This window comes from Tachysurus vachellii, chromosome 25, assembly GCF_030014155.1.
Source record: "Tachysurus vachellii isolate PV-2020 chromosome 25, HZAU_Pvac_v1, whole genome shotgun sequence".
Classification (NCBI taxonomy): Eukaryota; Metazoa; Chordata; class Actinopteri; order Siluriformes; family Bagridae; genus Tachysurus; species Tachysurus vachellii.
The window spans coordinates 8,405,274-8,420,910 of record NC_083484.1 but is presented as its reverse complement, the minus strand read 5'-3'; the positions used below and the strand labels follow the sequence as shown (position 1 = coordinate 8,420,910).

The 15,637-nt window shown below is 38.9% G+C and overlaps 1 protein-coding gene across 1 annotated transcript in view; it reads left to right on the top strand.

The window, feature by feature from the left end:
• acad11 (acyl-CoA dehydrogenase family, member 11) overlaps positions 1–15,637 on the top strand; it is a 42,191-nt gene that overhangs the window by 3,099 nt on the left and 23,455 nt on the right. The window contains exons 3-12 of the mRNA XM_060862166.1: positions 1,551–1,676; positions 2,088–2,249; positions 2,353–2,517; positions 3,197–3,338; positions 7,244–7,365; positions 7,641–7,747; positions 11,872–11,986; positions 13,158–13,235; positions 13,375–13,513; positions 13,682–13,789. Coding sequence (XP_060718149.1) covers positions 1,551–1,676; positions 2,088–2,249; positions 2,353–2,517; positions 3,197–3,338; positions 7,244–7,365; positions 7,641–7,747; positions 11,872–11,986; positions 13,158–13,235; positions 13,375–13,513; positions 13,682–13,789 — 1,264 coding nt within the window. The remainder of the gene's footprint in view (positions 1–1,550; positions 1,677–2,087; positions 2,250–2,352; positions 2,518–3,196; positions 3,339–7,243; positions 7,366–7,640; positions 7,748–11,871; positions 11,987–13,157; positions 13,236–13,374; positions 13,514–13,681; positions 13,790–15,637) is intronic.

Below are 15,637 nucleotides of genomic sequence, written 5' to 3'. Positions count from 1 at the left end.
CAAGGGGTTCCGGTCCCCATTAACCGCGATAAACGAGGGATCACTGTAATTGAAAGGAAGAGTGGCTATACTGGTCACTTTTTTGTTCCGAGAGTATGACTAAGGTGCGCTCTATTTAAGTATAGCATATCATACACAAATATGATTTCAGAGTGCTGCATTAACATAGTGCTAATAAAATAATTTTGTTATACTATATGTATATATGATATACACAATACTGTTGGTTATAGTATTACATCACCATTACAACATATTTTTTTTGTTTGTCATACTTTAATGTTTCAGATTAAACAAATAGTAGTCAAAGATAAAACAAGTAAACACAAAATGCAGTTTTTAAATGAAGGTTTTTATTATTAAGGGAAAACAAAACCCAAACCCACAAAAAGTGCTTGCCCCCTAAACCTAACAACTAGTTGTGCCACCCTTAGCAGCAAGAACTGCAATCAAGCGTTGGCGATAACTTGCAATAAATCTGTTACAGCACTGTGGAGGAATTTTGGCCCACTCATCTTTGCAGAATTGTAATTCAGCCACATTGGAGGGTTTTTTGGTCCGCCAGCCACTCCTGGGAAGGTTCACCACTGTTCCATGTTTTTGCCATTTGTGGATAATGGCTCTCACTGTGGTTCGCTGGAGTCCCAAAGCTTTAGAAATGGCTTTATAACTTTTTCTAGACTGAATAGATCTCAATTACTTTTGTTCTCATCTCATTTGTTCCTGAATTTATTTGGATCTTGGCATAATGAGATTTCTTGATTGCGAACAGGTGCGGCAATAATCAGGCCTGGTGTGGCTAGAGAAATTGAACTCGGGTGTGATAAACCACAATTATGTTATGTTTTAACAAGGGGGCAAACACTTTTTCACACAGGGCCATGTGGGTTTGAATTTTGTTTTCCCTTAATAATAAAAACCTTTACTTAAAAACTACATGTTGTGTTTACTTGTGTTATCTTTGACTAATATTTAAATTTGTTTGATGATCTGAAACATTAAGTGTGACAAACGTGCAAAAAAGTAAAATCAGGAAGGGGCAAACACTTTTTCACACCACTGTAGGTATTTATTTTAATTAAGATAAAGCCAAAATGGGGGGCACGGTGGCTTAGTGGTTAGCACGTTCGCCTCACACCTCCAGGGTCGGGGTTCGATTCCCGCCTCCACCTTGTGTGTGTGGAGTTTGCATGTTCTCCCCGTGCCTCGGGGGTTTCCGCCGGGTACTCCGGTTTCCTCCCCGGTCCAAAGACATGCATGGTAGGTTGATTGGCATCTCTGGAAAATTGTCCCTAGTGTGTGATTGCGTGAGTGAATGAGTGTGTGTGCCCTGCGATGGGTTGGCACTCCGTCCAGGGTGAATCCTGCCTTGATGCCCGATGACGCCTGAGATAGGCACAGGCTCCCCGTGACCCGAGGTAGTTCGGATAAGCGGTAGAAGATGAATGAATGAATGAATGAATGAATAAAGCCAAAATGACCTACAGTACAATAATATTTAAGTGTAGTTATAAATTCTATTTTTTGCATGTGTGCATGTGTTTGAACAGGTGGATAGGGAGTATGTTGTCCAGAAGGCACTGCACTCCATTGACTTTCCTGTTCCTCAGCCTTTACTTTACTGCTCGGACACAAATGTTATTGGCACAGAGTTTTACATCATGGAACATGTTAAGGTCAGCCCTCTATCAGTCTGTGGCAAAACAAAACAAAAATAACTATAAATATTATGTATTAACAAGAAATAAAGTAGTAAAATACAATAGCTTGTTCGCTAACAATGCCTATATTTAGTTGACTATCATGATAAATTTGACTTATAAAAATAAGTTTTTTTAATCTATTCTGGGGATACCATTCAGTGGACAATTTTTTTGCTGTTATCCAGTATGTATTGTTGATAATTTCAAGAGTTTCTGATTATGTGCATTTTGTGTGTTTAGAATTGAGAAAACACGACTATGAGCTATAGAATTTATAAGATAGCTATATAAGAATTTCCTCTATGTCTGATTTTGAGTCAATTCAAAATGTAAATCCATACTCATGGCCTAACTGATGAATAATTTAGTGTGTGTGTAATACAGGGCCGTATATTTCGAGACCCAAGGCTACCAGGCATCAGTTCAGCAGAACGCAGTGCTCTGTATGTAGCTGCAGTTGAGGTGTTAGCCAGACTTCACTCTGTTAACCTCACCAGACTTGGCCTAGTAGGGTATGGGAAAGGGGCAGGTTATGCAAAGAGGCAGGTAAGAGTCTGATTTGTATATCTTTTTATAAAGTGTTATGCAGTCTGAAAACAGTATTTTAATTGAAGATTGTTTGGCAAATCTTTGATATCTTTATTTTTAGGTGTCCACGTGGATAAAGCAGTACAGAGCATCTGCAAGCAAAACCATTCCAGGTGTAGATGATCTTTATGATTGGCTGAGCAACAATGTGCCATCCATTGATGAGCAAGTGACCCTAGTACATGGTGATTTTCGAATTGACAACCTTATATTCCATCCATCCGAGGTACTACTAAAAGAACAAAAATGGTTGTATATACACACATCTAATTTAATAGGAACACCTGTACTTACTCCTTCATGCAGTTACTCAATTAGTTAAACACACATCAGTAACACAAAAAATCTTGCAGATAGTGATCAAGAGCTTCAGTTGATACTCACATCAAACATCAGTTTGAGGATGGATATGATCTTTGTGATAGGTGATGGATTTATATTGTTTTTGCTAGGCTGGTTTGTGTATTTCAGAATCTAGCTCATCAGGAATTTTAACACACTACAACTGCTAAAGTTTAAACAGAATACAAGAGTTCGTGCAAATACAAACAAGCATAAACAAAAAAAGCTTCCAGTGAGCAGCAGTTTCATTTCATAGCCTTACCAGATGAATTGAAGTTCTTATAACAGCAAAGTAAATATGAGAAGGAATGTTCAAAATCTACAAAGCTTTGGCCATAGTGTATCATCATAGCCCACCAGACAACTTGTGGTCACAGTTAAAAGTTCTGCTGTTATGTTTTCATGACCCTGCCATAGTATTCGTAAAATGTCTTTTAAATAAAAATGATCTAAATGGCTCTTTTATGACCATGGAGTGGATTTGCCAAAAATAGATCTGTGCTTTTACGGAAATTTATATGTAGTTTTCATCGTGTGTTCATGTTCTTTTTTTCTGTTTACAGGCTCGAGTACTAGCTGTATTGGATTGGGAATTATCCACAATTGGGCAACCACTTGCAGACTTGACTTACTTTCTTATGCCCCATTACTGCCCCTCCCATCTCAATATGATCTCTTTTCTTGGTGGAGTTGCAGGGGTAGAAGGTGGGCCTTTTCTATTAAGTCAAAAATTTTTTTAATGCATTTGTATATCGTCGCTGTCGGGCGGAAACCTCGTATGTCCAAATTTGGTCAATTTCATATTTTTTCACATATCGATGCTATTGGTCAGTCCCCACGTGGGTCTGTTATTTTTACAAGTTATTAACCAATCTAAAGTCTTGAAAATAGCTTGAGCACAAATCTCATAACTCCATTGGACACTTCAACTGTCCACCTCTTCCTCACTCCGCGGGAGACATTCGCGGCATATTTCTCCTTAATAAGATTCGCAACGAATTAACACGTCTTCTGAGGTAAATGTCTTCAAAACACTGGGCTCAAAGAAAAAAAATCTTGACCCTCGCTAATTCCGGTGATTGTCTGAGGACAGGAATTTAGCGCGACAATCCACTGCAACGCGGACTAAACCCTGTGCACTGCAGATAAGGTACGGCGTTTTTTTCATTTCCTGAAAAATAACGGTTTTGGAGATACGAGGATTCCGCCCGACAGCGACGATATTTTGAAATGGTTAACCCTGCATAATTTAGATTAACCCTTGGGTAAATGGAATCCTGGGTTATCTTGTTTGCTTAAGCTTTACCCTGGGTTAACAATTAATTTGCCTATTAATAATCTGAAGTTTCACAATGTACATTCCTAAACCTTATATAAATTCAGTACATGACATCATTTCTCACTGATGCAAAAATATGGTTGTGTTATCTTTTACATCTTTTTTGTCTATTTTAAGTTTGTTGCATAGTTTGCAAGGCATTTGTTGAGATCCAACTTTTGCAAATTTTTCAGTGTCATCTCCTCATTGCTGGGCTGTGCATTTTTGTGACATTCAGTGTTTGTGCTGCCTCATGCTATCAAGTTGTGTTTGTTGTGTTGCTACATCCAGCTTTTCACATGAAATCAGGCACGCCTTTTCAATTTCTGATGGGGTGTCTGTTGCTAAGCTTCTAGTCATAACATTCTAACATTTCATTTAATGTTACATCTAACATTAATCTAACATTTAACATTTCATAGAAATAGGCCTTTTGTGTACATAGATAAAGCCTTAGATCTTTGAGCTCATGAAAAATGGGGGCAAAAACAAAAGTGTTGCATTTATAATGTTGTTCAGTGTACATTTCTAAAACCAGCGGCTTAAAAGTCATTGCCAGGCTTTAAATGTAATTAGGGAAATTCAATGAGCACACATACTAATAAAATATATATTTATTATTAGAACATATGGCATTTCATTTGACATCTCTTAGTGAAATGATGACCGTCACCGGCTTGTTTGAGTATTTATATGTAGTAGATATATAAAGTCTAAATACTGTTAAAATGGCAGGTGTGATGTTAAAAAAATTGTGTCAGAACCATTTCCACCTTTATTCTGTGAGATTGAAAGTATAAGAATCATTTTAGGGGAAAAAAGTATCATAACCTACTTGCATAAGTGTGCACACCCTTTTATAATACAGAATGTGGCAGTGTTCAGAATCAATTATGTTTGAAACTAATTAGTGTGTGTGTGTGTGTGTATAATATAATAATATATATATATATATATATATATATATATATATATATACAGTTGAGGCCAAAATTATTAGCCCCCTTATGAAATTAGACAAAACTCTTGATTTCTCCATGGAAATGACCATTAACAACAAGTGTTTTATAGTGTGTTTGTTTCCAAAATAACAAAGACAAAATCTCCACTAAGTTTGATTAGGATATTTAATTGAAATAGTGAGTTGAAACAAGAAAGGGCAAAAATGAAACGTCCAAAATTATTAGCCCCCGGTCATTAATAGTCAATAGTGAACCCTTTCTGAGCCACAACTGACAACAACCTCTTAGAGTAGTTCTTTACTAGGTTGGCACAGGTTTCCTGAGGGATTTTAACCCATTCTTCCATTGCAAATTGCTCCAGCTGGTCCAAATTACGTGGTTTCCGAGCATGGACATTCACTTTGAGCACTCGCCACAGATTCTCAATAGGATTGAGGTCTGGGCTCTGTGCGGGCCACTCCAGGACCTTTGTTTTGGTATCCTTCAGGAACTGTTGGACCAATTTCGATGTATGCTTTGGGTCATTGTCTTGTTGGAAGACCCAGCGACGACCTAAGGCTAGACTACGAGCAGATTTCTGCATATTATCCCTCAAAATGTCAACATAATTTTCTTTTTTCATGATGCCATGCACCCGAACAAGGCTCCCTGTGCCTGAAGCTGCAAAACAGCCCCACAGCATGATGCTCCCACCACCATGTTTAACTGTGGGAACTGTGTTCTTAGGGTTGAAGGCCTCACCCTTTCTTCGCCAAACATAAGCAACATCCATGTGCCCAAACAGTTCCAGTTTAGTCTCATCAGACCAAAGCACAGACTCCCAAAACTCATCTTTACCTTTCAAATGTTCACGGGCAAACCTCAGTCTAGCTGTGATGTGCCGCTGTTTGAGTAAAGGGGTTCTTCTGGGACGATGGCCCTGAAGCCCACCACGATGAAGAGCCCTCACAACTGTGTTCCTTGAAACATCAACTCCAGAAGAGGCCAGGTCAGCAACAATCATCTTGGCAGATGTCTGGGGCATCTTGCTGATATCTCTGACTATTTTCCTCTCCAGGGTTCTTGAAATCTTGCGCTTACGACCACGCCCAGGTTTGTTTCTTACAGAATTTGTCTCCTTGTACTTGGCAATGATGCAACGTACGGCGGTTCTAGACACTGTGAAAAGCTTGGAAATGGCAGTATAGCCTTCCCCCTTATCATGAGCCTCCACTATCTTCTTTCTGAGCTCAAGACTGATTTCCTTTGTCTTTGGCATGGTGAGTAAAAGTAGTCTCTCCCAATAATGTGTTCAAGTGCCCTGTTCCTTGGAGTCCTTTAATGCTGATTGAATGCCCAGGTGTTGTTAGGAAGCCAATTGACTGCACAGGTGTGGTTTGAAAGCTGATTGATTAATTAGGTGTGTTTTGAAAGCTGATTGATTAATTGGGTGTGTTTTGAAAGCAAATATTCACAAGGGGCTAATATTTTTGACCACCCCATTTTCACTATATTTGATTATAAAGCAAGCCTAAAAATGTATTTTATATTCCAAAATGTACCAAAAGCTACTAAATAGCACTGGCGAATGTTTGATTATATCAAGTTTTATCAATGCTGCAAACATTGGAAAGATCTTTAGGAAAATGTTCCAAAATTCCTGGGGGGCTAATAATTTTGGCCTCAACTGTATATATATATATATATGCAGGTACATATGTATGTACAGTATCTCCCAAAAGTGAGTACACCCCTAACATTTCAGCAACCATTTTAGTATGTCTTCTCAAGGGACCATATTATAGGAATGAAATGTGGATATATGTTAGTAGTCTATGTGCTGCTTGTAAAGCAGCATAGATTACTGTCCTTTGAAAATAACTTAACATACAGCCATGATTATGTATGATTAATACTGTAAATCTGTAATGCTATACAAGCTGCACATTGAATACTCTAAACTATATCCAATTTTTATAGTTTTGCCCCTTGAGATCATATAATAAAATGGTTGCTGAAATGTGAGGGGTGACTCACTTTTGTGAGATATTGTATACATTAATATGAGAAGGTTTAATTATGACTAGAAGACTCTGACTTTCATAATGCGAAACAATGGATAATCTAAAAGTTGTGATGCTAATTTGAGTTAATACCTCTAGTATGGTAGTTTGTACAGTATCTGTAATGCATCAAATAACAAGCCAGAGATAACAAGTCTGAATTTGATTAATATAGTTTAATTTAACAGGGTTAAATAGCAGCCATTTCATACAATTCTAGATGTTTTTTATAGTTCTTGATAGTTAATTTCATTTAATTGTTCTTAATTTAATGTTATTCTTTTTCAGGTATCCCTTCAGCAGACGACTTGATCTCTATTTACTGCCAATGCTCTGGAATCCCTACTTCACTTCCACATAAGAATTTTTTTATTGCCTTGGCCATGTTTAAAATGGCCTGCATTGCACAGGTGCGCAGTATTATGTGGGTTATGCCACTTTTTATCTTTAATTGCTTGGTTAGCTTTTACTTACTGTTGACCTATAGGTGGATTGAGTGACATGAATGAGACCCAAGCATGTGTGAAATATAACTACACATGTGCTGTAAGTAACTGCTCATAATCTTACAGAGAACTCTGATTATTTTTTTTAGCTGAACACCTCAGAATCAGATCTAGCTTGCTTTTGGTGTATTGCTGAATATCTCTCCTCAATCTTTCCGGTGTGTGCCTGTGTGTGGTAGGGCATTTATGCAAGATCTTTGCTGGGGAATGCCAGTGCTCCGAATGCAGCTCAGTTTGAAGAAAGCGTGGAACCTTTAGTTCACCTGGCTCTAAAGATCGCCCACAGGTCATTTCCATACTCACAGAAATTTAAAATTGTTAAAGAATTTTAATGGTATTGTTTCATTTGTGATGTACATTATGTTGTGTTTTATATTATGTTTTTTAACCTTAAAATTTACTGAACATTTGATCACAGATTTTAATATTTTCACAATAGTCTCTGTCTATAGATAGATTCTGTCAAAAATCTCTGTCTTAAAATTCATTAAGTCCACCATTATAATATTCTTGCTTAACCAATTATTGGCTGTTCTTAATTGCAAATATTGCTTGTAAGATGCTTAAAAACAAACTTTATTTTTCATTTACTTTTGGTATTTTTGAGCAAACTACATGCATCATACAAACAACATTTAACCGTCACATTTAACCATCTCCTCTTTTGAATTCCATGCCATTTCAGTTACTTCTCCAATCAACCTTGTTATCATTGTTGTTTACCGCCCTCCTGGTCCCCTAGGTGACTTCCTGGAAGAAATGGACACACTGCTTAGTGTCTTCCCTTCCGATAGCTCCCCTCTGACGCTGCTTGCTGACTTCAACCTCCCCTCTGACAAGCTACATTCTTCTTCCCTCCTGTCTCTTCTCGACTCATTCACCCTCACACTCAACAGCTACATCCCCACACACAAAGGAGGCAATGTCCTGGACCTGGTTTTCACCCGTCCTTCTCCGGCTACAGACGTGACTGCTACCCCACTACACGTCTCTGATCATCACCTGGTATCCTTCACCATCACTCTCCCTACCCTACCTAAAACTCACCCCCTCGCTGTTACCCGCCGCAACCTTCACTCTGTCTCCCCTTCTTCTGTAGCTTCTGGCACTCTTTCTTCCCTTCCTGATCCTGAGTCTTTTTCCTCACTACCCTTGGACTCGGCCACACATACTTTCGTCTCTTCTCTTTCCTCAACTATGGACTTCCTCTGCCCTATGTTCACTAAACCCAAGAAAACTTCTTGTTCTGCTACTTGGCTTTCAGATGTGCTGCGCAACAATCGAAGAGAGCTAAGATTGTCAGCGAGAAAGTGGAAGAAATCACAACTTGATGCAGATCTTGATTCTTACCGAACACTTCTTGCCAAGTTCTCCTCAGATGTGACTTCTGCCAAGACTTCCTTCTACAAGGAAAAGCTTGAAGCTTCCTCACATGACCCTCGGAAATTCCACAACATCATCTCTTCTCTGCTCAACCCCCCGGCTCCACCTTCTTCATCCTCCCTGACTGCAGAAGACTTTGCTTCCTTCTACCAGGAGAAGATTGAGGAAATCTGCTGGACCTTCACTTCAGCCCCGACTACACTTACATCTCAGAGTATGGATTCCCCTACACCTTTGTTGTCGCATTTCTCAACTGTAGCAGCAGAAGAGATTTTACAGCTCATCCAGTCTTGCAATCCTACCACCTGCCCATTGGATCCACTCCCTTCCACTATGCTCCAGACCATCTCGCAAGACCTTCTGCCCTTCATTTCCACTATCGTCAATAGATCCATAGCATCTGGTCAGGTGCCAACTACTTTCAAGAGAGCAAGGGTTATTCCCATCCTAAAGAAACCCGCTCTGGATCCATCAGACATCAGTAACTACAGACCGGTATCACTTCTCTCATTTCTTTCAAAAATTCTTGAGCGCATTGTCTATAATCAACTGTCTGTCTATCTCTAACAGAACAACCTCCAAGACCCCAACCAGTCTGGCTTTAAAGCAGCTCATTCCACAGAGACCGCCCTTTTGGATGTCTCTGAGAAACTACATGCTCCTAGATCAGCCAAACTGTCATCCGTCCTTATCCTCCTTGACCTTTCAGCAGCATTTGATACACTCAACCACGAGACTCTCTTATCCACCCTCAAGAGTCTTGGGATTTGCGGATCAGCTTGGGAATGGTTTGCTTCCTACCTGGAAGGATGCTCATATCAGGTAACATGGAAGGGAGTGACATCTGCTCCACGCAGACTCTCCACTGGCATCCCATAGGGCTCAGTACTTGGTCCTCTTCTTTTCTCCCTGTATACTCACTCTCTTGGTGAAGTTATTTCCTCGCATGGGTTCTCTTACCACTGCTATGCTGATGATACACAACTTATCTTCTCTTTCCCACCCTCAGATGCCACAGCTTCTGACCGGATCTCAGCATGTCTGGCAGAAATTTCATCATGGATGACTGCTCATCAGTTAAAGCTCAATCCTAACAAAACTGAACTGCTGTTCATCCCAGGTGATTCATCCCCAGGTCATGATCTTGCTATATCCTTGCACAATGATCTGATCTCCCCTTCAGCCACAGCTCGCAACCTTGGGGTAACCATGGACAATCAACTGTCCTTTTCCTCTCATGTTGCTAATGTGACTCGCTCATGTCGGTTTCTTCTCTACAACATTAGAAGGATTCGGCCATTTTTGTCCACACAGGGTGCTCAGGTACTTGTTCAGTCTCTTGTCATTTCTAGACTGGATTACTGCAACGCACTGCTGGCAGGTCTACCTATGAACGCAATCCGTCCACTGCAAATGATCCAAAATGCAGCTGCCCGGCTTGTTTTCAACCTGCCAAAGTTCTCGCATACCACCCCGCTGCTGTGATCCCTCCACTGGCTTCCGGTAGCTGCACGCATCAGATTCAAAACACTGATGCTGGCCTACAAAGCCAAAAATGGACCAGCTCCCTCTTACCTCAAAGCCCTCATCACCCCTCGCACTGCACCCCGCACCCTCCGATCTACCAGCACTGCTCGACTGGTTCCACCATGTCTCAGGGTAAGAGGCAAGCATACTACAAGACTCTTCTCTGTACTGGCACCAAAGTGGTGGAATGAACTTCCCCTAGAGGTCCAGACAGCTGAGTCACTGGCTATTTTCAAGCGGCGGTTGAAGACCTACTTATTCAGGAAACACTTCAACTAGCACTTCTTTACTTATCTTTTGCATTTAAAAAAAAAAAAAAACCTTTGACACTTTTTTCATTGTAACTTTGAACAAATGTTTTAAACTCATGGTATCTTAAGTATGTAACTTAGTGAGCCAGCATTAATGTATTCAATGCTAGAGATTTATGCACTTATGTACGTCGCTCTGGATAAGGGTGTCTGCCAAATGCTGTAAATGTAAACAACAATACAAGCCTTTTTTAGGGGCCAGCAATGGTAACTAGGCACAGTTGGGATATGACCTTCTGATCAGTATTGCTTTGTCTTTGCCACATAATTAGCTCTTGGTTCTAGTTTAGTGTATGTATAACATATTGCTCATGCATTTTTCATGTATTTATCTATTGAAATGTTGAAAAGTAGTTTATTTAGTGATGCATAGTAGTTTTTTCTCTTCAGCAGGGGGCAAAAATTCCTATATATATTCCAAAACTCAAATTAATCAATTTTAATAAAATTTAATTAATTATTAAATTAAATTAGTAAACACATTTATTTTACTGTGCAGGCTGATAGGATAATTTCGGTGACTTTGCTATATCTAGCTAACTTTATATTATATTAGTCTTCAAGACACTGGTTATTTTTGAAAACCATTTTATCACAAAAAATAATATAGCGTATCAAAAAATGCAGCACCCAAACCTCTTAAACTGCCATTAAAACTAATGCATTCTTTTCTGAAAAAAAAAAATCTGGTCATTGCACATCATCAGCATGTTTGGTTACAAAAGGGGAATTCATACAGAGAAAAGCATCTGATGCCCACTGTAAAATATAGTTCCCCTGCCAGTGTAATATTTGAGAGCAACAAATCTGACACATTACTTTATCTGACACAATGCTTTACCTCGCTTGGGGCCCATCAAGCACCAAAGTTCTCTTGGATCATGTGCAAAGACACAGCACAAAGGGTGCTTAGGCACAACCAATTGAACACTGATAACAGAACATAAAAACATCACCTGAAAACCTCCAATCTTGTGAATAATACGTGTTTACTCTCTCAAACTCAGCTTGAGAGAGTAAACTACACAAACGTCCTTTTTCTGCTGAATAAAACTCATGCTGCGTGTCAGTGTAGATATTTTAGCTCAAAATATGTTTTGTTATTCAGTTTAGTTTTGTAATTTTTTTTTATGGAAGGGTACTAATAAGTATAGTAAGTATTCCTTTCATTTGTGTGTTCTTTGTGCAGTTCTTCACTGGATGTGCAAGTTTCTGATAGGTTATTTCTCCAGTCAGCTAAAGGTTACACTGTCCACCAGCAAGTTAAAGAGTTCATGAAACAACACATACTGCCTACTAAGAAGGTAAGCTCAGGGGCCAATGGTAAACATTAAATATGATGACAAGTAGTTTCACTTTTGTTTGTGAATGTTTTGAGTAGTATCTTGTGTCTGTGTGTCTGTGTCTGTGTGTGTGTGTGTTTGTAAATACACTTTGTATACCCTGAAAGAAATATTAAACATTGCAATTAATTTTTTTCTTATTTAAGGATAGTGGTCATTAATGAGCACATAGTTGTTTGACTCCTTTTAAAAACCTAATGATAACTGAATTCACTAAACAACAGGAGGAAAATTATATAAAAAGGTCTCAAAAATTTAAAATATCAGAAAATAAGAGGTTCGTTTGATACTAAGCCACAGTCAGGTTGAACAAGAAATATTTCACCCAATACTGCCAGAAGAATTGTTTGGGAAGCAAAGACAGGATAGTCGAGTCCAGGAGAAGGCCATATTGTGCAGATGCCACAAAAAGGCCCGCCTTCAGTACACCACACAGCACCTAGACAAGCTTCACAGCTTATGGAGCAGAGTCATTTGTAGTGATGAGACCAAAATTGAACTTTATAATCACAACCATAAATGCTACGTTAACCTAAACTAAAGGTTTGAACTAACAGTCGACATCCCCAACTAGCTGTGTGACCTCAAAGGGCCCTTGCCACGTGAGAGTGAGTAATTTAGAGCTGTTGGAGATATGAGTAGTAAAATGAAAACTTTATTTCCTAGTGCAAATAATCATAGCTGGGCTTGGCATTCTTGTGCCTGAGTTTTGCCTTCAGGTCAAGAACGTGATTAATTCCTTTTTTACTTTCAGAAGGTCCATCCTCCTAATTTTTCCCTAATACGCTGAGCGCTGTATGCCCATAGAGTACTGTAACTCAAATGGGGAAAATCGTGTGTGTGTGTGCGCACACAGCTGTGTGTATGCTCTGCTCTCTCAATTCTCTTTGCCTTTAAATCCCCTCTGGCGTTTACTGTTATTTAGAGATTATATTATATATTTTTTAGACAATTTTGATTATTCAAAATTGTGTGAATTTTACCACTTGTTCACAACTTGTGACAGATAATTATTTTCTGTAAAAGGGCTCAACCATCAGAGACTTTTCTCTGCACATGCAGATTTTCTAGAGTGATTTCTCGGTGCACTGTTGATGTACTGAAATTTAATTGTGGACTGTCTTTGCTTTAGGAAATTACTGAGTACTATATCAAACACCGTGATGGCCCTGAGAGATGGCAAACACCTCCTGCACTGGAGGAACTGAAGGTAAAAACACACACCAACATAAAACAAATGCATTCCATAATATTTATAATCAAAGCTTGTGTGTTAAATGTTGATAATAGTTCTTTATATTTAGTACTCTTTCTGGAAGTATTTCTGTGTTAAGAAATTCTGTGTTTAGGCAAAAGCTCGTGAGGCTGGGCTATGGAATCTGTTTTTGCCTGCAGTGAGTGGACTATCTCAGCTGGATTACTCCTACATAGCTGAGGAAACTGGACGATGCTTCTACGCCTCTGAGGTCTTCAACTGCCAGGCTCCAGGTATGTGTGTTTTCTTTTTTAATGCAGATGAAATTAGGACTAATATTGTAACTTGAAACAGTAGTATTTTGATTGTAATTCATTATATGCTTGTGTTTTTTTGTGTGTGTGCGTGAGAGAGATAACTGCACTCAATTTAATAGCCAATATTTTTTAACTGTGAAACAGATTCAGGGAACATCGAGGTGCTGCACCTGTTTGGTTCTGAGGAGCAGAAAAAGCTCTGGCTAGATCCCTTACTGAGAGGAGACATACGATCCTGCTTTTGCATGACTGGTAACAACACAAGCTTTTGCACACATACATGCTTCCACATTCTACTGCAGTCTTAAAGATGACCTTACTGATCTGTGACAGCTGGTCTAAACAACAGCAACAGGGTCTCTGCTTCCATTTTGGTTGGTGTTGAGTATGTTAAAAAAAACTGGATTTCAGCTTCATTTAAATAATTATTCACAGGATATTGTGTTTGTTGTTAGCTAATTGGTGCTTGGCCAGTGGTATTCACCATATGCACACTTGTGTGTTCATGAGAGCTTAGCCTATATCATACACTATTTACCCTAAATTAGAGACATTAACTGTTCTCTCAGTGGTCTCTCTAAGGGACTAAATGTTGTCATCTGGCAGACTGTGGGTCCAAATAAGCCCTTTTTCATTAAGCAATGTATTTCGGTAGTATACAGTATGAAGATAAAAACTAAAAAAATGCTTTGCAGTGTAGCACATATAATTTTAATTCTTTTCCTGAAATATACTCTGAAAAATATATACTTTATATAAATAAATGGTGGAAAAGGCTGGGTTTACCTGCCGGCACAAAAGCAGTTTACTACTTGTAACAAACAACAAATATAGCATGACCTTTTACACAGCATTTTAATTACTGAATGTGTATATTAATTGAACATAATATACAGATCCAACCCCATTCCTCATCTCCAGCCATCTACCCACATAAAAAGAGTAAGACACAACTTACCTTTTCAGAGCATCAGATTTACAAATCTCTCTGAAGATGAAAAGCGTAATAAAGTGCAATGTCATGCATGTTTTGAAAGCAATTGATATTTCATGAAACTAAAGAGAGTTATTGAACTGTGAAATTCTTGATGATGATCAGATTGTAATAATTGTTTAGTAATCCAAAGTCTTCAATGCTTATGGACTGCAACATTACGGTTTTCACAGAAACTGACTAAACAGCACCATTCCAACTAGCTCGATTTGAGCTAGACGGGCACATTGTTTAAAGAGCTGTGGCAAAGTTGGGGGTGTTTGCATCTATGTAACAGATCTTGCTGCACCTATGCTGTTATTACTAAATTCCACTGTTCTGCTGATTTGGAATACATTTTTATCAAATGCAGACCCTATTACCTGCCCTGTAAATTTTCATCTACCATAATCTCTGCAGTGTATGTACCCCTGGATGATAATGCTACACTAGCTATGAAAGAACTCTCTTCTGTTATCAGTTACCTGCAAACAGTGTATCCGCATGGAGCTTTTATCATTGCTGGTGATTTCAATCATGCCAATCTGAGAAAAGCTCTCCCCAAATTTTATCAAAACATTTTTTGACCTACAAGAGGAGACATATGATCATGTACACAAACAAATATGATGCTTATAAAGCAACTCCTCTGCCCCATGTTGGATAATCTGATTATCTATCCCTGTTCCTGGTGTCCAAATACACACCCATCATCAAACATGTGAAACACACAATAAAGGCTGTTAAAGCTGGAAGGAGCAGATTCTTTACTACAGCATGAGTTCCAGAACCCCGACTGGAATGTGTTTGCTTCTCAGGTCACACTGGATTCCCATGCGGACTTTAATACCTACACCAGTTCTGTTCTGCAACATATCAACAGATGTATTGACAGGGTAACATCCCATAAACTAATTAAATATACCCCAATTAGAAATGCTGCATGAACAATAATTTTTGACTCCACCTGAAGGCACACGATGCTGCTCTCAGATCTGGTGATCGTGAAGCCTACAGTCTATCCAGGGCCAATCCGAAGAGGGGCATTTAAGCAGCCAAATATAAATACAAACTGAGTATTGAGGACTGGTTTTAACTTTCAGTGAATTTGGACAGGCATCCACACC